The sequence below is a fragment of the Etheostoma cragini genome, chromosome 13 (assembly GCF_013103735.1).
Source record: "Etheostoma cragini isolate CJK2018 chromosome 13, CSU_Ecrag_1.0, whole genome shotgun sequence".
Lineage (NCBI taxonomy): Eukaryota > Metazoa > Chordata > Actinopteri > Perciformes > Percidae > Etheostoma > Etheostoma cragini.
In genome coordinates this window covers 4,109,866-4,137,296 of record NC_048419.1, presented here as the reverse complement: position 1 = coordinate 4,137,296, position 27,431 = coordinate 4,109,866, and the positions used below count along the sequence as shown (strand labels likewise).

General features: G+C 40.7%; 1 protein-coding gene across 4 annotated transcripts in view; it reads left to right on the top strand.

Moving 5' to 3' along the window:
- The window catches only part of LOC117955260 (roundabout homolog 2-like), an 80,805-nt gene that overhangs the window by 39,981 nt on the left and 13,393 nt on the right, over positions 1 to 27,431 (top strand). For 2 of the 4 annotated variants that reach the window (XM_034889629.1, XM_034889628.1), the window contains exons 3-17: positions 6,651 to 6,808; positions 6,969 to 7,089; positions 7,227 to 7,365; positions 10,319 to 10,455; positions 12,664 to 12,675; positions 13,185 to 13,309; positions 14,291 to 14,462; positions 17,706 to 17,911; positions 19,700 to 19,781; positions 19,902 to 20,067; positions 20,603 to 20,769; positions 20,855 to 20,976; positions 22,380 to 22,611; positions 26,495 to 26,619; positions 26,727 to 26,898. In XM_034889629.1, coding sequence (XP_034745520.1) covers positions 6,651 to 6,808; positions 6,969 to 7,089; positions 7,227 to 7,365; positions 10,319 to 10,455; positions 12,664 to 12,675; positions 13,185 to 13,309; positions 14,291 to 14,462; positions 17,706 to 17,911; positions 19,700 to 19,781; positions 19,902 to 20,067; positions 20,603 to 20,769; positions 20,855 to 20,976; positions 22,380 to 22,611; positions 26,495 to 26,619; positions 26,727 to 26,898 — 2,136 coding nt within the window. The remainder of the gene's footprint in view (positions 1 to 6,650; positions 6,809 to 6,968; positions 7,090 to 7,226; positions 7,366 to 10,318; positions 10,456 to 12,663; positions 12,676 to 13,184; positions 13,310 to 14,290; positions 14,463 to 17,705; positions 17,912 to 19,699; positions 19,782 to 19,901; positions 20,068 to 20,602; positions 20,770 to 20,854; positions 20,977 to 22,379; positions 22,612 to 26,494; positions 26,620 to 26,726; positions 26,899 to 27,431) is intronic. The other 2 variants (XM_034889630.1, XM_034889631.1) reach the window with 1 other exon arrangement.

The following is a 27,431-nucleotide window of genomic DNA, read 5'->3' as shown; positions in this document are numbered from 1 at the left end:
CCCCCCCCCCCCCCTCTTCCCCATCAGTGTGTCGGCATATCTGTCTTTTTTTCTGTCTTTCTCTTGAGCAACGATGCTATGTTGTGGTCATCAGCAAAGTTTGTGATATAAGGACAGGGCAGCTGTTTTTTTTGTTTATGCAAGTGTGTTTGTGTGTGTGTGTGTCAGAGTGCGGTTTATGCATGTGACAGATATGGGACATCCTTGGCTGCCGTTGAGAAAGTGACATACCCCTACAGGCTATCGTGTCCAAAAGAAATCTTCAGCAAACTCCATACCACAATTTAGCGGACCACTGTCATAAGGAATCACTTCGCTGTTGTAATGCATTTTCGGACACTGGATCACTAACTGTATGAAGTTTAACTGCAGTAGTATGGTTAGTTTGGCATCAAAGTATATTATGCTCAGGCACATTGCATGTATATAAAGCAATACTACCTTGTTGCTGTTTAAACCTGCTATGTGGCAAGCTTTGTCCACATGCAGCACATCTCTTCTTCATTGCATCTGTGATTCCCGAGTGGAAACACAGCCATCTGTTACACACAACTTGCAAGGTGTTTGTGTCTTCATCTTTCCTCATATAGAATTCTTCTTCTTATTTTTCCTCTGCAGTGTCTACAGTACTACCACAACCATTTTCTTTTGGGTGGGGTTTATATATTCCCCTGCCAGAACGGCAGCCTGCTTGCTCAAGCACACACGCATGAACTACAAGACACACACATGCACGCACAAGAAATAAGGCAGATTGCTACAAAATAAACAAAATGCTGCACAAGTTAATTGGGTTGTAAGTTTGTCAAGATCCCCATCTGTCTGTCACACCTTGTTTATTTACCATTTTGCATTATGAAGAGAATGTACTGGATGTCTTTTGCAATTCATTAATGCAATGAACTGACTTGTGCTGAACATGATTAGAACATGAAACACCTTAATCACATCAATGCACAAACATTCATGGATACACTTGGGAAAGTGATTCAATTTTGTCTAATTTTATGGTTTGTTTACATTACAATTATTCTTATGGCACATCTGCATTTGAAATGAAATGAAATCTCAGTAAACCCAAAACAGTCACACTTAAGCCACTTGCTATTGCAAATGCATTGAATTAAACAAGACTAAGAGTCTACAGCACATGACACTTAGAGCCAAAAACCAACACATCTTAATTTTATTGTGTAAGCATGCTAACATTTGCTTAAACCAAGAACGCAGCTAAGGATGATGGAAATGTAGATTGAATGTAGTATTAGCCGAGTTGAAATGTGGACCAGATGTCCGGTGTTAAAGGAAATATCTGTGACTCACCACAGTTATTACAATTTATCCTGAGGGGGATAAGTGTGTGTGCCAAATGCCATTATAATCCATCCAGTAGTTGTCAAGACATGTCACTAAAAAACAAAGTAATTCAACCTCAAGGTCACAATAGAGTAAAGGTCAGAGGCTCACCAAAGTCAGCGCGATTGCCCCTCTATGCGGAATAGTTGAATCGTTGTAAAGATATTCAGTCTGGACTAAAGTGGTGGACCAACTGACAGACTGAGACTGACACCCCTAGAGCCTTGCGACTAGCTTTGGCTTGAACCGAAAATGTTGTGGGTGACAGGGATTAAAGGAGCGGTAGAGGTCCCGTCGTGACTGTCACTAGTCATGTTGCCATCCACGTATTTTTATGCTCATTTCTAAGTGTAACATTAGAAAATGTTGATGGAAACGGCAACATTCGCAAAAACATTTTTGCACTCGTTGAGGTTTTTTTTGTGTTGCCTTTTTTGTATAAGAGTTAATGCACAAAATGGGAGATGGAAACAGATTTGCTAAATAAATTGTGACGTAGCAAACATGTAACTCACACGACTAAAGTCCCAGTTTCCATTGGATGGGGGAAGGATCAGGATATAATAATAATACTACTACTAATAATAATAATATAATAATGTATACTTTAGTAATCCCGCAAGGAGAAATTAGAATTTACACTCTGTTGTTATTGCTATAGACAGGTAGCGGTTATTACACACATTACTTACAGGCCTGAATTACACACACATGCTCAGTACCTATACTGGCCATGGAAAGGCACCCCCAGCATAGGGATCCCATGCAATGTGCCATAAACTTGTGGCCCAAGGTGCGTAGTGGAGTTGCGGTGCACTATTGCCTGTGCCTCAGCCACTTCGGGTAAATTGATGAATTTGTTCAACAGCCTAAATTGAATGGCCTTGCACACCGTTGTCTTGCTCACACCAAATGTCTCAACCCTGTATTCTGCACAGGTGGTCAACTTGTACAATGCTACCTATCTCCATAAGGCAAAAGAGCTTCTAACTTCTTTGTTTAGCAAGCTGGTTTCGCAATCTACAACCATGCGTAATTTTAACTAAACTGCTCTTTGCTTAGTCTAGCTCTAAACCTTGATGGAAACGCTTTGAATTCGCATTTTAAACGTTTGCTTACAATTTTCTTGACAATTAGATGGACACATGACTACTGTCTGTACCAAATTCCATGGCTTTTCATTACACTCTGGGCCAAACTGTTGGAAACACAGAACAACTGACAGGCACACCAACATTGAATTCCCTCAGCCATTACAGGGTGACTATAACACAAACATAACAAAGTAGTGTTACTTCCTTTTCTTGTTACTCAGCAACTTTGTGTTGCATCCTTGAAGAGAGACACTGCAGTAAATGTATGCAGGCTTAATGGATACACGAGACATTTAATGTACCAGACAAGATAATGAATGTGTTGTCCGATAAATGCACTGCAATGTTTTGAAACATCAGCCCACTAAATGGGACTAAACACGCTGCTCTAAATCCATGTATTTGTTACAAAATGGAGTTGATATTCTACAGTTCAAGGATTTGGGGGAGCTTTTGCGCTGAGCAACATGCATCAAGATCTCAAGTGGGATCTTCATCTATCTGCTGGTGACATGGTGAAATGAACTGCAGTTGTGAAGTGCTTCTGTAGCTTAAGAGGATCTCAAAAAATCAGAATGCTAAGATGCTATCTAAAAACTTAAACGAAAACACAACCCCTGCACTCTCCTATTAATCCTATAATGAGTCCCTGCATAGTTATTTGTATTCAGACACTTCCACCATGTCACGTTATTTCACCACCCATTGTGCCATGAAATGAAGCCCATTTACAAATCATTGTCCTTCTGATTTGATAAATGAAACTGGTGAATGAGTGAGCCCCCTGAATGGCTTGTTTGAATAATTGAGCAATACTCAATCAGACAACATTAGGCAGTGGTGCTGGCCCCGCCATCTGAAATAATTACCACCCGACAATAGTCTACACATAGGTGCTGCCTCCACGGGGGCTCCACATTGATTAGATTAGAACAACACCACCACCCCCACCCGACATGCCTGATGAACGCCACCTAAAGAAACCTGCAGAGGCCTCTCAGTAAGAACGGGAGAGGATATGGGGGACACCCGCAGCAGTGTTGGTGCTGTGGGATAGCTGTCATTGAACTGGGGTAATGCATTTGGTCGGGGTTAAATAAATTACATAGTCACAACCCACAGTCTTTACGTATTTGGACAAGACCCCACCCCCTTCCCTTTTAAATGTGCCGTAGCATAGTACCAAGAGATTGTTTACAATTAGTGAGTCACTTCCAATTTATTTAGACATGATTCATTATGTACACCATCAATCATGAAACAAATGAAAACTCTATTTTTTTGTAATTTTGGGGTGATGCGCAAATTGGAAATATCCCTGAAATTGAAACAATAAGTAAAAATGTAAGGGCCTTTATATGGATATAATTGTAAATGGCTGAGACCTTGAACGCTATTACCTGTAACAGGCAACATACTAGTATTTGTATCTTTTGCTGGCATAGGGTTTTTAGATTTGTGTCACTATACATGAACTCTACTGTTCAGTTAAACTGTCAGCACCATTTAAAATGATGCAATACCCATTCTCTGCCTTACTTTTCTGTAATTGGGTTTTCACTTGTCTTGAATTATCCAGTTTTTCCTGTGTGTGTCTGGGTGTCACAGTCCCTTGAGACAAGATTTGCTGTAACAGAAGCATCTTTAATGTGACAACACATGAGCAGGAATGTTGTTGTGTATGGAATGGGTCACTAAGCGTACCTTACCATGTTACAGCAAGTCGGGCATATGTTGGTGCCAAAGTAGCGTCTGCAACTGAGACTCATTTACTCCTGCACATACTGGGTGTGATTGACAGCTGGGCCGACGGGCCTTTGGCTTCATCCTTATTTATTTATTTTGTTCACTAGAGGTGTCCTCTGGGACTTGGAATTCATGCTACAGTATATCAGCAGAACAGCTTATGTCTGTAATGAGGATGAAGCTCAACACTGAACCAGTCTTTTTGCTTTATGCTGCTCTGAGTTTCACACACTATTATTTTGTTTTAGTTATTAAATTACACCAGATATTTCTTGCAAAACAGTCAAAGCCCTAACTAATATTAAAAAAGTTGGATAATTAAAAAGTCAGTGTAAAATGGCCTAGATATTTACATAACTGTTATTACATTTAGTAAGTTTGAATTACAATTAGACTCACTATTTTAGTATTAGTTGTGTATTATATCTGAAATTTGAAATGACACTCAGCAGCCAATATTTATTCACATCCTGGTAAGTCTTTGTCCCCAAAAATATATTCAAATTCTTTACTTCAACATTCCTCCTTTTTTTTAAAGTTTATTTTAACTGTTGTCACACAAGGCCCTTCATTATTCAAAATTGGCCTACATTAAGGCTTTTATAAAAACAACATGTCATAAGGTATTAATGCAAAGCGGGCACAACTCATGGCAGGATCTGAATCGCGATCTCTATTTTTAACCATAATTCCAGTGATGGCTTACAGTACAGTCATTCCTGTAGCTACTTAAAGCAGTAGCTTCTGAATTGATGTTTGGGATAACAGTTGTGACAGAATTAGGAAGTGTTGAAGCTGTAACCTTTTAACTTAGCAGCAGATAGCTCATACGTCTGTTCAAAATGCATGAGTACAGCTTTTATAGGCATTGCTTGACAATTCTTGATGTGCTTGCTCCTTTGAACACACAAACTCAAGGACAGACATCCCTGCCATAGAGAAATAAATAATAAATGCTTGTCCAACAGTGGGAGAATGCAAAATAACTGATCATAAATGGAATTCTAATGAAGTAAAGGTGTTTATGTTCAAGATAAAAAAAGTGGCATATTTCACCAACTGTATTTCAAGTAGCTGTCATAATTCCAGGCTCTTATTTTGTATTATAGAGTTGTTGCACCTCTTTTAGCTACAGTATTGATTCCTCTACAGAAAAGTATGGTAGACTATACATATATTTTTCAAAAGAAACAGTATAACCCTCTAACAGGAAATTTGTTTTGGAGATATTTTGAAACCATTTAAGCCTTGGTCCTACATGAGACCTTGCACTGGTTCCCTAGCCATTTCATAAAGCCTCATAAAGGAGTGATTCAGTCAATATCCCTGGCCGTTGTACTGCTTTCGTACATGCAGTGGTGCGGCATCTTTTCAACTAACCAAGGTCTGACTCTGTACAAAGTGCAGGCTCATCTTCCAAATGCTGTTTTCATTCAAGGTTCTAGAAAAATAAAAATCTGTCCCAACCCAACCGGGATATTTTATTAGTCAAAATAATAACTTTGAAAATTGGATTTTTTTTTTTAGAACCCATAGGGCAGCCTTTCATACAGTAGAGCAAATTGCATTGATTATTGTATTGCATCTGTATATTGCCGAATTCTCTGGAAAATGTCCAGGTTCCCAGAGGATGTGTTTTAATGATTTGGTGACCTTCTGACATTCCTTCTAGCACAATCATCAAGCCAGTAGTTGTGTACTTGATTGCGTATACTCTTCTCAGCTCATTCATAGTCCCCAGAGGATGAACCTGTTCCATTTCGGCCTCTTTAAAGTTTCCTCTAGCACAAGCTTTAGGGGAAATTGTTCCGCCTGCACCAACATTTGCATCGCTGCCACCCACAACCAGAGGTTTTACAAATAAACTAAATATACGCACTGGTGTTTTACTGTGTGTTAATAATTTAAGAGCAGCATCAGTTGGTTATTTGTTCTATCCAACACTTTCCCAACGTGGGGTGTAAGGAGATTTGTGTTTGGATGCCGCTATAGAAATTGTGTTGTTTGAAATTTTAATGCATGATCTTTGACTCATTGTTCTAGACTTTATTTTTTGTTTTTACTTTCCTTTTAATGTTCCTTGTTCTTTTGCTAGATGTTTTTCCAATGTATTGTGTACTGTAAATCCTACCTGGCTTTACAGTACCAGCTCTTACATTAAGCTACTGAGATCAAAGAAGAGTCCATGCTTATACCCCTTAGGGGGGCAGCTGTGTTATTAAAGACAGAGAGATTGCTGAGGGTCCTGTGAGGCAGTCTACTTGATAGATTTTTTTTTGGACTCTCACATTACTAAAAAGAGTGGTAAAGGTCAGTAAGCCCACAACAGCTCAGTCTCAGAGCGACTTTCTGGTTCACATAGTGGAATCTGATGAAAATTAAAACTAATCCACTGAATTGAGCCACTGTTACAGTTGGAGTAACAATCCCGGGTCCCTTTACTTTGTCTCGTAGTGTTACGCGACGACTTCAGGCAGAACCCACAAGATGTGGTGGTGGCGGTCGGTGAGACCGCCAGTCTCGAGTGTCAGCCTCCGCGCGGGCACCCTGAACCCACCACCTTCTGGAGGAAAGATAAAGCTCGTCTTGACCTCAAAGACGACAGGATCACGGTGGGTTTACTCCCCGGGGAGCACTCTTCTGCCTTTTACATGACCCTTACACTCTGAATAACTCACTCAGTCATTTACCTGTTCGTAATCACCTGGAAGCTGTTACACTGGTAAGCACTTTGAACGGCTCATTGTAATTCCATGCATTTGTTTCTGTCAGGTTCGTGGAGGAAAGCTTACTATCTCAAACACCAAGAAGAGTGACGTGGGCATATATGTGTGTGTGGCAGCCAACATGGTTGGGGAGAGAGAGAGTGAAAAAGCTCAGCTCTCAGTCTTTGGTAAGTTCTGACATGCTCTTTTTGCTTTGCTCAAAAAGGGATAAAGCATGACTTCACTGCACACTAGAACATAAAAGTATTCACCACTCTGTGAGAAGTGTAATTAACATCTGTGTTATTTGTGTTGCCACATCCAGAAAGACCAGTGTTTGTGCAACGGCCTGTGAACCAGGTGGTCTTAGTTGACGAGGCTGTAGAGTTCAGGTGTCAGGTTCATGGCGACCCACCTCCTACACTGCGCTGGAAAAAGGAGGACGTGGACATTCCCCGCGGCAGGTGAGGGCCGCGTGTGAATCTGTTTTGTGCACGTGTCTTTAGATGTTTGGGTGTGTATATTTTTAAAATTAAAGTCATTATGGATAAACGCTGAAGCACAGTTAAGAAGTTGAATAATAATTAAAAAAATTGAAAAAATCAACATATTATGCATGCAAGGCTTTCATCAGTGTGGCGAAACTCTCATTTATTAGCTGCTGAGAATCTCATTATTTGCTGTTTGAACTACTATGCTAATAACAGATGAAAGTCTAACTATTGTTTGCTTTTGACACGTTTTTTTTTACCTTTCAAGTACCACTATACTTTATGTGTGTTGTACATAAATATTCAGATATTGACACATAGAAAAAGTGTTCTGTTGCTATCGGGTGAAACTCATGTATGTCCAAAACTGTTGTTTCTCAGGAAATTAACAAAGACTAATTTGAAAACACTTTATTGAGCTATTTACCTCAAATGAAATCGCCTCATATGTATTTGAAAAAGACCCAGATAGACGTAAAGGGTGACCAATAGGATTGACTTCTGAAAATAAAGATGAAATATGAAGATGCAGAGATTTCTGCCTGGCAGAGACTATATTTAATAAAAAGTGATCCAATGCAGTAATCCTACAAGGAATAGTACCTAAATGAAATGTAGTCAGTCTGAACGGTGTTGGTTCATTTCGGTGGTTGTTTCTTTGGTAATTTGTGATGCTGTTGTAATGTATTGCATCATATTCAAAGGTGATCCTGTGGTTTGGTTCACCCTTGTGTACCCACATCATAAGCACATGTTAATTGCCTTGCAATCCCATGGGAGCACTTATTTTTTTAAGTCATTATCAGCCTGCCATGTGGGCTTTAATAGTTACTCTACAGCGCTTTATACTTTTAATTACAGTGTGTCTCATTATGCAATCTGGCCATCTATCAAAGCCTTTTAGTTCCCTCGCTAGGTCTGAGTATACAGTAGGTTTAAGTTTTAGTAATATAAAAATATTAACAATACATTTCAAACACTGGCATGCTTTTAGAGCCAAAAAGGGATAACAAAATGTAATTTCATCTTAAATGTTTTCACGACTAAATTGAGCACAAATTTTTCCATTTATGTATATATATATACACACAAATAACAGTTTGTTACAAACACTTGAATTTAATTTAACCACAAAACACAGGCAGGCACTCTTTTGGAACTTGTTGACTATTTTCGTGGCAATTTCCAATACATCATGAGAAATTACAGCAACCTGTGTCATTCTCCAGCATATGAAACTGCTTATGGATCGATGCATGGTAATCCTACAATGTTTCAAAAATCCTGGTTAAACCTGGACCAACCTCCTAATTTTGAGAAATCTGATTAAGATGCATAACTGAATTTCATATTTAATCACACTTGGTACAGTACTGGGTATTGTATTGTATCAATGCCTTTCCATATAGCTTATAATCTGTTTGATTTGTTATATATTACTCTGGACTGTTCTCTTGCTTTTGATTGATGGAAATGTGTCAGCTAAAACTCATTATGTGTATGCACAACGTAATTATGGATATGTAATGCACTTATATGTTTTGGGCTATATATTCAATTACCTCTGTAATTGCTATTATGTAAATCAAGCATCAAGTAAATCAAATACAAGAGGACCAACTAAACAGGTACAATTGAGTAAATATGGAGCCTGTGATGCTCAAAACCTTATTTGTCAAATTTGTTGAATTGATTATTTAGCTACTTCTGCTGCTAGCTACTAAAGAAATATAATCCCTTATGAAAAGAGAACCAGTTTTTACTAACACCTGTTACAAGCCATTACTGCTGTTTGAAAAAGGAATGGTACCCTCTCTGGTGTGTCAGAATAAATTGTGAGGTAGACTAACTGCCTATGTCTCTGTCTGCCCATCTGTGTTGTGCCCCCTACCTCAGTACCCCTTGACTCTAGAAACATGTCCTACTTTCAGACCTGCCTCCCTCGCCTCACTTCCCTCCTTCCACTTCTTTCAGTCTTTTGGTAAACCTGTCGGCCTCCTGGGAAGGCTGTATCTGGGTCAGAGATGTGCTGTGAATGGAGTCCTCAGCAGACTCTGGACAGAACCCACAATCCCCATTGATATTCTGCCCACACCCTTTGGAACATCTACTTCAGATGTGACTTTTTCTCACCCCTTGTGCCATTTCTCTGCCTGACTTGCCTCTTGTCTCTGAAGCAGTATGGCTGGCTAGACAATTTCACAGGATCTCTCACGCCAAAAGGGACCCTAGAGAGGGAGAGCCCTCCTTACTCTTTTTGCATGTAGCCCCTCTGAGGTGCTTATCTAAACTCTGCTAGCTGAGATGTTTCGCTGCACTCTAGCTGCGCCACTGCTGCCTTGCAGTATGCTCAACTGGCGGATGCACACTGGTGCATGGAACATATCTATGAATTAGTCATTTCTTACTGCTCGGCTCATTCATCAAATTCAGTTTGTCAGACTGTGCCACTCCCTTACTCTCAGACTGTTTGTCTATCTTTCCCTCTGTCTCTGCTTCCTCTCCCTCAGATACTCTCTCTCTCTCTCTCACACACACATATTGTAAAGCATAGACTGCACAGTCCACACCACAGTGGGTGGCTCGTCTTTATAAATATTGAAATAGTGGAACAGTCAGGGTTCCAGCTGAGAGCACCTTTCATTTTGCCATGCCTTCATCTCAGCATAATTGCTCCCCTTTTTTTGCTACTGTGGCAGAGTGTGTGCAAAGTCTGTCTTTATTCTATCAAAAATGACACAACCTTCATAAAAGCTTCCATCGAGAAACATCACACACGTTTATGCAACCACGGTTCAATTTGCTGTGTTTGTTGTATTTAGTAAAATGAAGATTTCTGATGCGCATAATTGTTATTGATCTTCCCGTTTCATGTAACTTCAACTTGTCACTTGACTCAAATTCGCTGTTCTTCTCTCTCTGTCAGGTATGACATAAGATATGAAAAAGAGGACTTCCTGCTGAGGATAAAGAAAGCATCAGTCGGTGACCAGGGAACCTTCACCTGCCTAGCAGAGAACCGTGTGGGTAAACTGGAGGCCTCTGCCTACCTAACTATCAGAGGTGGGTAACTGCTTGCGGACTCACTTGTAGCAAACTCCTAAGCCGTCCCTGATATTTTTTGTGTCTCCCCAATGCAGACCACAGGACAATCAGTCCTTTATTGCCCATTTTACGAGCGTTATTGCCCCCCTGCTGAAATGCTGGGCCTGGCCTCAGCTTTTCTTTCATATAATAGTTGATTGCTCCAGATCTCCAGCCAGGCTCCAGATGTGAACAATCTAACCAGCTTTAAGTGAACTGTTATGACTTCTCCTTGGGGGCTTATTCTCCATCCAGCCCACTCACTCCACATTTACACCATATTAATGCGAGGAAGCTTTTTCATACTAAAGGTTCATATTGTGACAATAAAGAGCAACATATTGCTATGTGCCAAATCAGACGCCCCCTGCTTTCTGCTCTTTACATTGTCGTTCTAAATGGAGACAACATTGTTCATACAATTTGAGATTAGCAACACTTGACTGAGAACCAACCCATGCCAATTTCTTAACACCTCGATTAGTACGTCATACATCTTCATACATACTGTACATCACATGACTTATAACATAAACTTTTCATTCCTTCTTTATTACTTTATACTTTATATATTGGATTTGTATTCGTTTTCCTGTTCATTCATGCATGACTTGTTTTATATCCTGAAATGATGTACTGAATGTTAAGATTGATGTTGGAGCCAAACAAGACATATTTTGAGTGGCATATCCCTTATGTTAAGCCAGATTTGTTTTTAAATATAATATTACATGTATAGTGAGTTGAAACAGACCATTTATACAAAAGTTGCACTAAGGCAGTGAACACCTGACTGGACATTTTCAGAAAGACATGAGAATTTTCCCCAAAGAATTATCAATGATGAGGCCAAAACACCTTAGGGATAGTTTTTTGAAGCAAGGTGGTATGAGCTACTTATAATAACTGTATAACCTACAGTAGAGGATGGTTAGCATGTCCCTAGTTTAGGAAAACAGACAGGCGTATCGAGATATAAGCTAAGCTAGTACTGCTATGGATGGGGCCATCAGCTCTGGATTTTAGCCAATTTAAAAGCCCGCTTAATAAAACAATTTCAGTTTAAGTATACATTATATTTAGAATATTTTCACCGCATTACCTTGACGTCAGACAGCCCTTTCCTTCAGTTTCTACAGCCCTTTCCCCCCTCTCTCTTTCAATGGTTCAGTCTCCCTCTGCGACAGTTCTTCTCTATATTCCGGTTTCTCGTCTCCACAGTGAATGCCGTTTCCTCGCCACTGTCTTAAACACTTGTTTTGATAATTTTCTTGTATTTGTTGTCACTTCCAAAAGAGAGAGTCTGACCCTAATATCTGATCTGCAATGTTAGGAATTGGGAAGTTCAACAGTTGTGAAATACAGTGCCATAGGAAAGGGCGGTCTGACAGTACAGCGGTGAAAAAGTTGTACATTTAAACTGATATATAGATTATCTTAGGTGGGTCTCTTTAAGGTTGCTAAAATACTTTTTCTTAGCTTCTGTGCCTGTCCTGTTTACTTTTTCAAACTGGGTAATGATGACTGCCACCTACTAAAAGTATTACACTGACTATGGATAAGTACCTCATACAACCCCACTTCAAATTACCCCAACTATCCCTTTAATTGAATGTTTTAATTGGTTTCTTCGTGTTGTTATATATGCACTAGTTGTTTGGAACATGCTATTGATTACTTTAACTGATTAAAGTTCTTACTGGGCTGTTGTGTAGCAATGTTGAGATGTGATAGGTGCAACAAAAAGACATACATTACAGTCAGCCAGATGTCAATGATTCAATTAGTAAAATATTATAATATTATTAATATATAATCTCAGTCTGCCCTTGTCAAAGGTCTGTTTCATTACATGAAACACAGATCTGTGTGATTGTTCTGTTCTTGTGACAGAAGTGTGACAAATAAATTTTTCAGCCAGTGGGTTTTTGGCACTGGTTACCCTCCCCTGCCCCTCCCCCCTACCTGACGTTGCCAAGGCGCCATTTCCTTGAGGCTCATGCCATCACCTGCTTTTGGTGACTGGGCTCCACCCTCCTCCCCCTTGAACTTCATGGATGGAAACCCAACTCCATCTCATTCATTTCTGATTTTTATTCTTTTTTTCTGTCCCTCTGTTCTACTCCTCTGCTTTCTTTCTCTCTGTGTTGTGTGTTAATCTCACCCACACCATTGTTGTGTCACCAGCTCGCCCCGTCGGTAAGTAAGAGCTGATCCCATTTGGCATGCGTTGCTCTCTTTCTGTTTTTGATCACAAACATGTATGCATGGGCTGTTGTGGCATTCCACAAACACATTCATCAAACTAGTATTGGACATGCATATCTACATTGTTACTATCAACCCCTGACTTCCTGGCTGTACCTGGCAGTTTGAATTTACCACCTCACTTTTTTCAAGGTGTCCAGATACGGTATGATTGACATGCCCTAGTTCAAAAACTTGAATTGAGGAGGATGTCAAGACATCCTGCAAATTAGTCAATTTCATTAATTCTGGTGTTGTGACAGCTGGATGAATGGCTTGTGTGGTTGGCATAGTCAAGAAATAGTTCTTAAAGTAATAGCCAAGACCTAATGCATGAACCTTTTAGCTTGCAGCTGGACCTTCAGTCCAAGCATTTGTCTTTTTCAACTAGTTCTTCCTATATTACGCACTGTGCATATGTGTTGCTATTGTGTTATGGTTTATTCTACCTTTAACCTCAGAGGCGCCCCAGTTTGTGGTGCGACCCCGTGACCAGATTGTGGCCCAAGGACGGACAGCTACCTTTCCTTGCGAGACCAGGGGCAAACCTCAGCCCACTGTCTTCTGGCAACGAGAGGGTAGCCAGGTAAAGTACTTGGCTATATGTATCTGTCTGTATGTCTATGTATGTGTGCAGGATGTGAAATTAAGGATTTTCTTATAAGCCTATTTTGCTATAAAGACAAATTTCTGAGGCAGCATTCAGAGTAAAGTATCTAAAATATGAAATATAAAAACAATGGCCGAGGATCTTACTAAAAGGATCAAACCAGGGAACAGCAAAAGGTGGTTCGGTTCCACATACAGGATAATGAAGTGGTCATTTATCACTAATCTACACCAGTCTGACCGGCAAATTCACTTAGCAAGAAACAATGTCATGTGCAGCATTAGAGTCATTAGACATAATGAAAGCAGGCTAATGCCCTTTCCTGCCCATCAGCTCGCCTGCTTGGGGGTGCAAAAACAGACAACGCTGATGCCTCAATTTTACAACCATGACTGCAGGTTATTACAGCAAGATTATCACTCTGGGGGTAAAATGCCATTCAAACCAAGTAGGAAAGAGACATTGACCTACTTTTCTGACTGAAATGCACGTGGTTGTTGGAATATATAAGCAAATTGAAGACATGTCTCAAACACAGGAGTGATTCCTTTAAAGTCAATTGGCAAAATACGTAAAGTTAAAATAAATTAAACTTCTTCTTCTCCATTTAGGATAATGTGAAGACAATTAAACCTTTATTTTTGGCAGAGTATTCTAGAACCTTGTCAGAAAGATGTCATTTATACTACTCAAAGGCCAAGAAAATGCAAATTAGTTCCCATATTTTACCAAGAGATCAGCTGGCAATGTGAAGCAGATATACAGTAATTGTCTCAATAATCAGTTTGAAGCAATATACTGTAGTTTGTTGTGTGGTACACACTTTATGATGGTTTGTGAATATAAAGCATCTGCTCAAAAAAAAAAAAACTGTTTAAAAAAATAAATTACAGATTCTAGATTGTATACATTTGGACCCATTTTATTTACATTGCTTACTGCTTTCACTCCCTGTAGGATCTTCTGTTTCCCAGCCAGCCAACACAGGAAGCTAGCCGTGTTTCTGTGTCCGTGAACGGAGAGTTGACCATTTCATCTGTGCAACGCTCTGATGCAGGGTATTATGTCTGCCAGGCCCTCACTGTAGCAGGCAGCATCATGGCCAAGGCCCAGCTTGAGGTAGCAGACGGTAAGGCTAGTCACACTCTTACTGAAATATGAGTTACTTTTTCTTAGTCGCAGTATATGGTTTAACAGCACCAACATGGGCTAATAGCCATTTTGTTTCAATATATTAACCTACATTCTATTGTTACGCCCCGTTAGGTTAATCACTGTATGCATAAAGGAAGCACTTGCACAGTATTAGTGGATAAAGAATACCATTGAATGATCGCATGGCACAATACATGGGTAATTTTGCCATAATGGAATTGTATCATCTTTAGGGATTCTCCTGATAGCTGGTAGGTGACACCACAGTTTTATATAATGATTTCTAAGAATATTTAGAAAGTATAAAATTGCAATGACTGCAGTTTGTAATCACAACTTGACATTATTCAGACTTTAAATGTGGAACCATAAAATATGTTTTATTTAGCTTCCTGAAATTGCAGGTTTGCATTAGCAATCTTTTCAGGGTAGGGTACTAGTCCCACTTATTATGATTTTATAGGCTTGTCACTAGTATTCTGTTGTTGTATTTGATGCAATTTTATTGTGTTGCACACTGGGCTTTAAAACCATACACTATAGAAAAACACAGACGTGCTCGCAGCATTGTTCAGAACTAATAAAACAGTTAGTAATAAAAGCTTGCTATCTGCCTGCACTCAGATCAGCGGAGAATCATCTATATGTTCTAAAAGCAAAAAAGCCATCTGTATTGTTATCATCTCCTTTAAAAATGTAAATGTGAATGGTCTGAAAACACTGAAACTGTCTAAAGTGAAGCTGTCTCCTTGATGGAGAGACACTTTAGCATTCCTTTTCTTTCTTTTTTTTTCTTTTTCTTTACCCATTTTACAAAGCTTTAATGTTAACATTAAGTGCTGTGCAGCTGCCAGACGGGAGCTGTTTATGCTCTTCTCTCCATTTGTTTCTTGACTTTTTCCTCTCACACATTATTAAATTAAAATCTGTTGAAGTGTTTTTAGAGAGGAAATGACTCCTATTCTGTCACTCAGAGGAGATGGATCAATATGAAAATGCTTGGTGCAGAGCGCCAGGGATGGGAAACATGCTGATGATTGATGGCTGAAAGCGGAGACTTGCCGTGATACCAAGTGGAGTTTTGGAAGGCTGACGTGACGTTTCTAGCATTACTCAAGATTAGGGGTGTCCGAGAGAGGCCTTTATTGGATGTAAAATTTCTGATGGTCCAGATATGGACTAATGCTCCCTCCTGGGCGTTGTGTATGATGTGTGACTGGCAGGTTTATAAATTATCCAATCGGATTTGAGTGAATGGTGTGCTGCAACTTGAAGATGAAGCTATAGTAATTCTTGTGTTTGGATTGAATTAGCAAGTACAGGACAGGTCTCCTGAACACTCTAAGAACACTACTGCATACGGAAGTTTGCAAGCTAAGGAAGGTAGTGTGTGAGGATTGAAACACAGACATTTTATTTAGCCAATTCTTCTACTGAGAATACTGGTAGATAGTTGACATGAAGCATAAGTGGTTTGGCGATTTTCTATGGATGTAAATCTGGGTCAGCATTAGAATTACAATGTAGCTGCCTGAAATACAAGCTGACCACCGCCGCTGCCCTCCACGTAGGATCAAGCTACACTCTTTTCAAAGCTATATTTCAAGCCTACAGGTGGTGAATATTTGATACTGGTTAGATTTTGTATGTAGTGATTCCAACCTGTCCGACTGATTCCTGCGGACACTGTGGATGCCTGGAGGCTATAGTGGCTACCGGTGTGATTCTTGATCAAATCCCGGACCTTTAAGTTACCTTTCAAATCTAGTTTTGGGCAGTTGTGTGGTGGTTTTTGTAGAAACGGAAGTAGATATACTCATCTAATCAATGTTTTAATAATCAACATTTACTCTGTAGCAGGCATAACACCAGTAGATACATCTCCCAACATCCCGAACCTACTGTAAAACAATTCTCTTTATTTTGCAGCCTCTGGTAGTGATAAGTGATAAGCAATCTTCAAAAGCAACATTGTATTATTACCTCTGTTGCTGAAGCTGGAGTTTATGATTACATTTTTTACAGCAGCTAAATTAGGAACAGCAATATGATGTTGTTGGCTCTCTAATCACTTGGGGGTAACGGTAGCTTGATATACAGTTGATGTAATGTTTCCCCGAAAATGCAATGCCAGGCTGTCTATCTTTAACCAACATAGAGACCAATGCTCAACTGAGGTTCCTCACGGAAGACTGATTATTGATTGATTTATTTTGTTCATACCACTTTCACAAATCCCAATAAATGCTTGTCAGATACACTATACAATGTGTTTTATTGCCACCTAAATGCAAACAGTTCAGCTTCCGTAATAACTGGCATGTCACATATGTTTCTGCTAACTGTACCTGCACCAAGTTGCACTTGATTTATCTGCTATCCTGCTTGAAGTGCTGTGTTCCTCATTGTGCTGAAGGAGGTGTGATGAAAGATAAGGCGAGGGGAAGCTGCTGTAAACACTTGTACGAATGGAGACAGACCCTGATAACAGTTGAGAGCAACAGTGAGGAAATTGGAAGCGGAAAGTAGTTACAAGGCTTAGAGAGCTTCAACCCTCCAGAAATTCACTGTTGCAGAGTGCAGAGGCTGTTTTCTGGATGATATAACATGCTTTTAAAAGAGATGTATTGTTGTTCTGCTTGGCATGCTAATTCAGAGTTTAGTTTAGTTTTGTGTGTGCGTGTGTGTGTGTGTGTGTGTGTGTGTGTGTGTGTGTGTGTGTGTGTGTGTGTGTGTCTGTGGTGGCGGGAGGGCGAGTGCCAAGAAGGAGGAGGTTCAGCCATGAGTCTGAGTAGGAAGAGAGAGGACAGGCATGGATGTGTTGAGAGGTGTTATAAAGAAGGTATGGTAATTAGCACCACGGGTGAAGCATCGTTAATCCTCACCTAGTAATTAAAGCGCAAAGGTGTGATGCAGTGCCATGAGCACACTGCCTTACTGTGGGAAAGGCTCACAAATCCGTCACTTTCTCTCACAACAAATCCATCAGATTGAACCCGAACATCTTGGGCCTGCAGTCACCAATGCAATTACTGCAATCACAAATTAACACATTGTGATAAGGTCATGTGTTTTTTTTCTCCAACAAATCAAGGAAAGTCTAACTAGTTAGAATACAGAGTCATTGCCCTATGCCAAAAACATGACACACAAATTACAGTGCTAGAAATGTGTGGTTAAAAAAAACAATTTCCTGTTGCTTGATTATTATCCTTAGCCCTGAAGGACCGCCCTCCACCCATTATCCGACAAGGCCCATCCAATCAAACGCAAGCATTGGGAGGTGTGTCCCTACTCAGGTGCCAGGCATCAGGGGACCCAGAGCCCACGGTCACCTGGCGAAAGAATGGGGCCAGTCTGCTTGGAAAGGATCCACGATTTTCCCTGCTGGAGCATGGCAGCCTTCAGATCCAGAATACCAGGGTGGGTAATTGTGGATGACAGAGCGATGCATATACAGTACACACAAGTTAGGGTTACATTCTATTGAAGGTTTCTACATAAGAGTGACATGACACTGTTATGAACGCGTCATAAACATTGTAAACAAGTCAACGTTTTGTAAGTGTCATTTGGTTTTGTCATGACAAGTTATGATTAGGGTTAGGGTTAGGGGTTATGTGTCATGACTGCGTCATGGCACTCTTATGTAGATACCTTCTAGTAAAGTGTTACCAAAGTCAGCATGCAACATTCAATGTGTATAATGTACATGGCACAATGGACTACTATGTGTAGTATATACTTTAGAGAATTTAAGGATTATTCCAGTTTGGTGAATGTGGGTCTCTCTCTGTGTATTATTGTACATTCTCTCTTCAACTCTACTGCATATGATAACATTGTACTCGCCAAAGTAATTGCTGAGAACTGGAAACACGGTGATTTTGCTACAATTTAACCTTTTTTGCTAAACCTGAAGTGGTCCAAACAATTCCAGCAATCAAGTTTCACTGGCATCGGTTCTATCAGGACTCGGGGATTCATTAACAAAAACAAAAGATTGTTAATTAGTCTTTGAGAGAATGTTTTACCCCCCAAAACATGATTGATTTGTTTCCTATCCTGTGCCATATCAACTAAATCTCCTGTAGATGTGTGCCTGCAAATAATCACACTGTGCACATATTTCTCAAGGACTCCAAATTCTATTTCTGTTTCATTAACTTGATGACCTAGCTTTTACTGCACTGTTAATACAAATTAAAACTAGGACCTCGATGTATAGTACAAACATACAGATTCACATACAAACAAAAAACCTCTTTTCCCAGTTTTCGGTGTTTCTACATCACATCTTTCTATTGCATGTGAAAGACGAGAGACACTTTCTTTCATCTGCCAGCTGATGGCAGCTGAATGTAATTCAAATAGACAAGTGCAGTCAGGTTGCTTTTAAAAGATGAATAGTGAGGATTGATTTTTATAAGTTGTTAAATGCTGCTATTTGGGATGAATCTCTGAGGCAGCAGATAGACTCGAGGAGTCAAGGACAGGGACAAGTGAGAGGAGTCCAAAGGGGGTAATATGATGGAGGAAGTGCAATATACAGTGTCCTGTCACAGTGTCAAAGTGCTTTTCCTGTGTCACTCTCTCTCCATCTCTTCTACTCTCTCTTGAGAGATTGCGTAGTTGTGAGTGGCTCCTAAGGCATTGCCAATATAAAACAGATTGTCATATCTCTTATTCCCTGTGTCAGCACTGATAATGATAATGTTTATGGCTATGGGTATAGGGGTTGACTATTATTGGAGGAAATCAATTAAGAAAATGAATGTAAGCTCTTACTGGACTCTTTTTTTTTTAATTGGCCGGTGTTAAAGTTTTCTCATCCACTCTCCAGCTTTTCTCGAGCCAAATGCAGGCCATTGGAGGTTAATGCATTTTTACTGTACTACTAGCTGTGAACCTCTTTCAAAGCCCAGAGTGACGCGAGAGCTAGTAGAAAACCATCTGGGATCAGAGTTACAAAGACTATTGGATTCGGTGGAACACAGCAACAGAGCACACCCTGGAAATCTGTGTTATCTCTATCACAAAAAGATTATTTATGGGTCAGGTTCAAACAGGCAGCTTCACCTTTTGGTTTTTAGTGTTACATTTGGTTTCTGTTACAGTACAACTCTGAAATAAACTAATTGTTAAACGTGGATTATATGAAATGTGGTATTTTTTAACCTAAAATATAATATCAAACTCTGTCATCCTTAGCTGTCTGATTCGGGGTTGTACACCTGTGTTGCCACCAGCTCCAGTGGAGAAACATCATGGAGTGCCTACTTGGATGTCAGAGGTTTGCTTCATTAGAAATCATTCATATGAAAAATTAACACAATTGGATGCATACGATTGCTTGATATGCTTTGCATTTGCATGCATTCATTTTTTCCCTCTCCGTTATCTCCTTTGTCAGATTCCACCGACCTCTTAGACTTCATGTCTCACAACTCAACAGCCCTCCCAGGACCACCCTCCAAGCCAGAGGTCACTGATGTTACCAAGAGCAGTGTCTCGTTGTCATGGGAACCGGGGCCAGAGGTGGGCTCCCCAGTGTCCTCCTATGTCATCGAGGCCTTTGGGTATGTCTCTGACCTATGGCCTTCAGCAACATTTAGTGACCCCAAACTTTCATGGCAGTTACAGTGGTGGGTGCGTCTGTGGGCATTCAATCAAGTTAGGGCAGTTTCAAGCAGAAAATTCTAGATGGCTTACAATTCATTTCACAAGAGTGAAAAATGTTCTGGTATTTAAATTTGAATGATAATTATATAGCACATAAAAGCTCACTTCAAGCAGAAAATGATTGGCACTTGAGAATTGGGATTTTTCTTTTCTTACCAAATACAGCTAGTTGACAAAAAGAAAGGACTACAAAGGCTTAACATGTGTCACGATTGTTACCCTGATTACTCTGTTTGACGATGACAGAAAGTATTTCTAAAGATTTCATAAGTGATTACGGCTTGTCATCACTGTGTGACATGTGATTTTTGTTTGTAGTCTCTAGGAGAACGGCCTACCAGCGTACAGCCTCACATATACTGTCTAGATGACTTCTGAAGTAATGAAAGGATAATTCCTAATTAATTTGATTTAATCATCCTCTCTCTATAGGCAGTCGGTGAGTAACAGCTGGCAGACAGTGGCAGACCACGCAAAGACCACAGAGTTCACAGTCAAGGACCTGCGACCCAATACTGTCTACTTGTTCATCATCAGGGCAATCAATGCTCAAGGGCTCGGGGACCCTAGCCTTATGTCTGAGCCTGTCCGGACTCAAGGTACAGAAATAAGAGTGTGTGGTGATCAATTCTTAATAAGAATCAATATTCCACTCTACATGGTTGCATCTCTCTCTTTTCCCAGACATTAGTCCCACAGCACAGGGAGTGGACCACCGCCGCGTGCAGAAGGAGTTGGGTGACGTGGTGGTCAGCATGCATAACCCTGTTGTCCTTAGTTCTACTTCAGTGCAGGTCACATGGACTGTGAGTACTTATATTTACTGTACTTATTTATTTTTTACTACGTTGATTTATGGCCGGTTTACCTTCAGAGCAACAAATCTTTCCTTAGCTTGTTTGGGAACTTTACACTTGGCATGTCGCCATGTTTTGGATCAGTTGGCACACACACACACTCCTAAACATTGAAGGATGGCTACATATTCATAGTCTGAGCAGCTGGTGCTCAGTCAATTTAGAACCGTTTGAGGTGTTGCAGGAATCAAGACTAATGTTTCCATTTAGGACGAATACATCACTATTAGGTGCTACATGTGTCACTTCTGGAGGCAGTTAGCAGTCAGTCCTTTATCTGGGAAATGCTATTTGTCTGTTGGCAAGGTGTCCCTACTGCCTGCTGCTGTAGGTTAATGACACACCTAGGATGGGCTTACACTAGTCTGCTATTTCATGCTTGTCTGTACGACAAAGTATACTGTAATGGTGCTCGCATACTGACACAGTGACAAGATAAACCTGTGTTTGTGCTCGATCTGAATGGGTACGCAGGCTCCATTCACGGGAAACACACTCATTCATTACCCAATGTCAAGCAAAAGTGTCTGTATTGAAGTAATTTGTGCTCACTGTTGAATTTGATCCAAAGTATTTGTTGCCTTGTGCATGTCCTGTGGAATCAGTTGCAGAAATGGAAATTTCCCATTTTAGATTTCATATTTCAGTAAACTTTAATTGGACAATCTATTACTTCACTAAATGTCAGGTGACAAAACATACAACTCTGGAATAACAACATTATTCCAGACTTCATCTTAATTAATGTTGCAACTGTCTTCTAAGACAATGGCAAAGTGAACACAGACAAGGGTACTTTATTTGGATTCATGGCCTCAACCATATAAATTATTTTGTGTTTATAAGGCTTTTAGATTATCAAGTTATTCTGTTAATGCCATGCTGACTGAGGTTGCAGAGACAGAGAGAGAGAGAGTGAGAGTCGGGGGGGAGAGAGAAAACAAATTCATTGTAATTTATTTTGACTGGTCCTATGATAAACAGCTGCTTTATATCACTTGTAAAAGCCTTTTCTTGCTTCTGCCCTTGTTAACAAGCCATTACTATGAGTTCTATGTATTTCATATTTTACTTGTGCCCTGAAATGCACCAGGATTTTGAGTCCAAAGCTGTGCTGAATGTCTGAGTCAGGGATGCTGTTCAGCTGTGGCTCTTCATATGGTTTCTTGCTCCTAAGCTGCTAATTAAACTGTATGATTAACTAAGCGTGCATTGTCACTGACAGAGGACACAAACTGAATGTTGATCCACAGCTCCAAAGCAGTTCACACACAGATGTACGCCACCTCCCACATCATTACCGTACAGCATGTCTTCTTCCCGCTCTCTCACTCCTTCTCCTCTCCTCACAGGTGGAGAATCCATCCCAGTTTATTCAAGGCTACCGTGTGCTGTACCGGCAGACGTCAGGTCTGCCCTCCCCAGGGCCATGGCAGATACAGGATGTGAAGGTTGCCTCAGAAAGGGACATAACTCTCTCTGGTCTGAAGAAAGGCATCGTCTATGAAATTAAAGTGCGGCCATATTTCAATGAGTTCCAGGGTGCAGACAGTGAATCTATGACAGCACTCACCATGGAAGAAGGTAAGCAACAAATTCACTCACATTTCTGACAAAAAGAAATCTATTTCTCTGCTAACTTTACGTATTGCAAAATGTAAGATTTAGTTACTTATGCATGAGCAGATTTTCTTGTGTAACTGGTTCTAGCTACTTTTAGATTTAGTTGCAGCTAGTAATGGCTTCATGGCTAGATAGTAACAGATAATGGCGTTTCAAGTACACCCACCGACACGCATACTGCTGCAGTGCCATGTCCCCTGTGTATGGAAACAGGTCTCCCAGACATCGCAGTGGGGGTCTGTGACAAGCCTGGGCCTCTGTGGGTTGGGGGGGGCAGAGGGGGAAGGGCAAAAACCATCTCCTTTGACATAAGCGCTACTCTCTCTCTGCTCCTCTGTGGACCCCTGCTGCCATGTCTCCATCACACACCAACCAGACCTGCGTGATATGACCCCTCCGACACACACACACACACACACACACTTTCCCAACACACACATGGTATTAATCTTTAACATGTTGGTAATCAAATTTGTTGGTGGCCTATCGTGTCAAATTATCAACTGCTGATTCCTTTTAAGGGACTTTCACACCGCCGCACGGCAAATCACCGCCTCCGGTCATTTCAATTAGCTGTCTTGGAGATCTGTCATTACAGAGGGGATGGCGTGAGGATCATGGCTGTAAGCGTATGAAAGCAGTGTCAGCCCACGTAAAGAGTTGGCTGTTTCTGCCTGGCTTTGGTAGCTGCCCCTTTTGCAGCTTTGATTTTGTAAGGGCGTTTGCCGCATGGCGTTGAGAAAGCACTATTTGAGTGTAACATAACATAATTATTGTACACTCTATTTGTAAATTGGACAACTTCCTTTATAATGTGATTAACACATAATAGCCTTATGCCCATCGCGCAAAGCAACGATGAAAGCTCGGGAAACATCTGGCCATTGAGTCGGGATTGTGTTCTCAAACTATCCACGGTCAAGAATGAACTTGCATGTTTACTTTGCAAACGCTGTGTGGGTCCTTAAAGCTGGACTGTGTGGAACATGGCTACACAGATAGATTCCCCTCACTGTAACCCAGTTAAAATGTCCAGACACAATCACAAGAAGTCTTTGTGGACTGTGGCACAAGCTCAAGATACTTAGTATCTGGGAAACAATGCAGCTTGGTTCAGGTAAATTGGCTTGATCTACTGATACTCTAGAGCCCAGGAAATGTGCTGCTCTGCACAAAATACATTCTATCCATCAAGGCAGATTGGGAATGTGCCAGTGAATTTGTGAAACCCTAGCAAAAGGGGTCTTAGGGGTCTCTGAGGTCAAAACAGCTGGTGTCTCCCACTGCATACAGGGGGAAAAAGTGTGTTAAGATTAATGATTCTCGCATCCCTTCGATGAGTTGTTGGTGTGAGCAATGAGCCCAGAGGCAGAAGGCCCTCTGATGTAAGTCATCGCTGTCATCTATAGGATCACATGGCTTTCCACCAAATGCTGTGGTGTGCTAGTCCAAGGCAGATATAGATGTTAAGATGAAGATATACTGATATTTTGAGACCATGGTAGGAGGGTCAGTATAGAGAAAGGACAGGGTCATCCTGGGTGGAATACAACTCCCTGACCCTACTGGAGTGTAGTGTTTGTTATATGGCGACAGGTAAGTTGACATAGCAATGTTTGCTAATTTGTGAATTAATTAGCTTAATTGATGCACTAATTTGCATAACAGGTTATGTTTACCACTTTATGCCCTGTATTGCAGGACATTAAGCAGCTTAAGTGCCTTTTGTTTAATTGCGCAGCTGTGAGCAAAAAAGTGAAATGTCCGTCAGACATTGGAATCATTAATTGCTTAAGATTACTGTGTGCATCAGTCTTAATATCAGTATTAGTCACATCATGAATAGCATACTCTTTGACCTTTTCTGCTGTTGTGACCATTTATTGTAATGTTACCCTGAGTCATTACTGGTATTGTAGCCATTATTCATCCTCGGGGATTGTTCTCGTATACGGAAATTGCAGAACTGCAGTTAATGGTTCCTGTCTTCTCCTAATGTAAACCTTTGACTGACTGGGCAAGGTCCATCAGTTTGCTGAAACAGCACAACTGAAGTGAAAAAAACTAGAGGTTACTTGTTTGATGGTGCACTCACATTAGCCAACCAAAAATGCATTTACATATACAGTATATGTAAATATATGGATATACACACATACTGTGGTCATACTTAGCTTCTATTCTGTGTCCATGATCTAATACAAAAGTCCAACAGCGGAACAGCTTTGTATTTATGTACTATTTTTACATGAACAACATACCGCACGCATAAACATTGCCATAACGCCCTCCATTTTCACTGCCTTTGCTCCATTCTGGGTGTATGCTGGTATGTAGCGTATGATGCGTGTGTCAAGCTCTGTCATACTTGTCGTATGTCATACAAAACTGGCTCCAGTGACCTGTAAACCATCCTTCTTAAACGCCCCCTCCAATGGGCTGGGCCCCCCGCAAACATGATTAAAGACGTAATCAAGAGGGATCTTAAGGTCTTCTCCATCAACCTGGACAACCGGGAGGCACTTGCAAGTGACAGATCCAACTGGCATGCAGCAATTAAAAATGGCTGCATGAGGAGGCCTACAAGTCTTTACTGGAAGAGAGACGCTCAAAACGGGAAGCAGTTCGTTGCACGTAACATGAACGTCCATAATGGATGAAAAAAGAAGGTCTTGCGTTATGACTCTAATATACCAATTCAGCACAGTCACTGCTTGCCGTTGCTTCACTGACACACTGTGCACATGTTCAATGCATTTCTATCCAATTATTTACAGAACTCATCCCATCTGGAGAAGTCAAAGTAACCATGTTGCTCTTTGGCCAGGTGGCAAACAAGACTATCTCGCCATGGCCCACCTGCTTTGGTTTCTCCGCACTGCCATGACATTCAGTGTCTTGCTTACATGGATCCACTGCAGATAGCATTATTTCTTTCAGTTTCTTAATTGGGTTCAGAGTAGTTATTTCATCCACTCAGTCAGAACATAATGATAGTTTTAATGGGAATCATGAGAAACAGTGTGCCCAGAGTGGTTTTAGCATTCGTTCAGTGAAAGATGATGATTTAGTCAGTTGCATAGACATGGTATTTGCCTCCTGCTGCTTGTAGGCTCTTTAAATCACCAATCTGCCCATGCCGGTTATTAGGCCAGTTTGGTGCATTTAAAAAAAATTACCCATTAAAGAGGGAGTTTGAATGTGGCACCGTGAGGCATAGCAGTACATTTCTGTTGACAAGCCATCTCAGAATCCTCATTATAGAACATGAAGACTGACCATTTTCATCTAGATAAGATATGCAAGATGTAATACACAGCTGCTTTGAATGCATTTGCATGTGGTCGTAATGGTTTTAGTCCATTTTGGGAATGATGTTAGCTGCTGGGCTCAGCCATATTTCCTTGGCTGAGGACATTCCACTCATATCTAAACGTGCTGGTCTGCATGGAATGGTTGTTGTAATTAGTAATTAGTAAAGCACAATTTGGACTTCATATGCTTGGTGTGTATAACTTACGATGCCAGTAAGATAATAGAATTTTAAACTCAGTATAGTGAAAGAATAGTGCGTTTTTGGGTCCCAGTGCATTCCATTTTTTTTTTCTTCTTAATCCTATCATTATGATATGAAATTGAGATAAAGTTCTCCAGTAGCCATCTGCCACCCTGGCTTAGAAAGTACCTTGTTACATGGCTTTATATAGGAACATGAGTTGTGGTAGTGTGTGAGTCAAATCCTTCTTGGACATGAAAAAAGTTCACTTCTGTTAAAAATCCAAAAGCTTAATTATTTTCCTTTTTCTTTGTTTCTTCAATATTTTCACCCTCCTTGACCCATCAGCACCTGGTGCGCCTCCACAGCAAGTGACAGTAATGACAGTAGGGAGCCATAACAGCACGTCCATCAGTGTGTCATGGGACCCTCCTCCCGCCGAGCAACAGAACGGCATCATCCAGGAGTACAAGGTAGGATCTAACTGCACCTGATACGCTGTACCAAACTGAATATTTTAGTGATGTACTGTACGGCATCACAATAAATAAATTCTGTCTGGCGTGTCTGTCTTTGTCAGATCTGGTGTCTGGCCAACGAAACCCGCTTTCATCTCAATAAGTCTGTGGACGCAACCATCCGTTCCGTTGTAGTTGGAGGGCTTCAGACCGGAGTGCAGTACCATGTGGAGGTGGCTGCAGGCACCAGCGCAGGGGTGGGGGTCAAGAGCAAGCCCCAGCTCATCATCTTGGGTAATCCACACACACACACACACACACACACACACACACACACATAAACACGCACACCAAACCTGGAATCAAATGAAATGATCTCATAATGGGGGACCCATCACAGACTGGGGGGGGGGGGGGGGTCTGGAAAAAAAAGATTTATCAATTTATTGCACTTGTAAAAAAAAGATTGCGCTTTTCAACGCAGACATTTTCAGAGAAATCAATTGTTCTTCATTAGGTGTAGTGTCTGGTAACACTGTGCCAAGTACTGTTAGCCATATCAATAATCCTCTTCAATATGTGGGCAGCTGGTGCTAACTAAATGGACAGTGTTTTTGTAGGAGCTTATCAGTCTATCACATCTTATCAAATAGCTAAAGAACGCCCAGCGTATATAAGACAATAATCAATATGGGAGCTCAGGCCAGATGCTCTTCATCTGTGACTTTTGACTGATATATAATAACACACTTAACACACAGAGAAAGGGAAACACTGGCCCGTACTGCTTAATGATTGTGTGTGCGAGTGTGTGTGTGTGCGGGGGG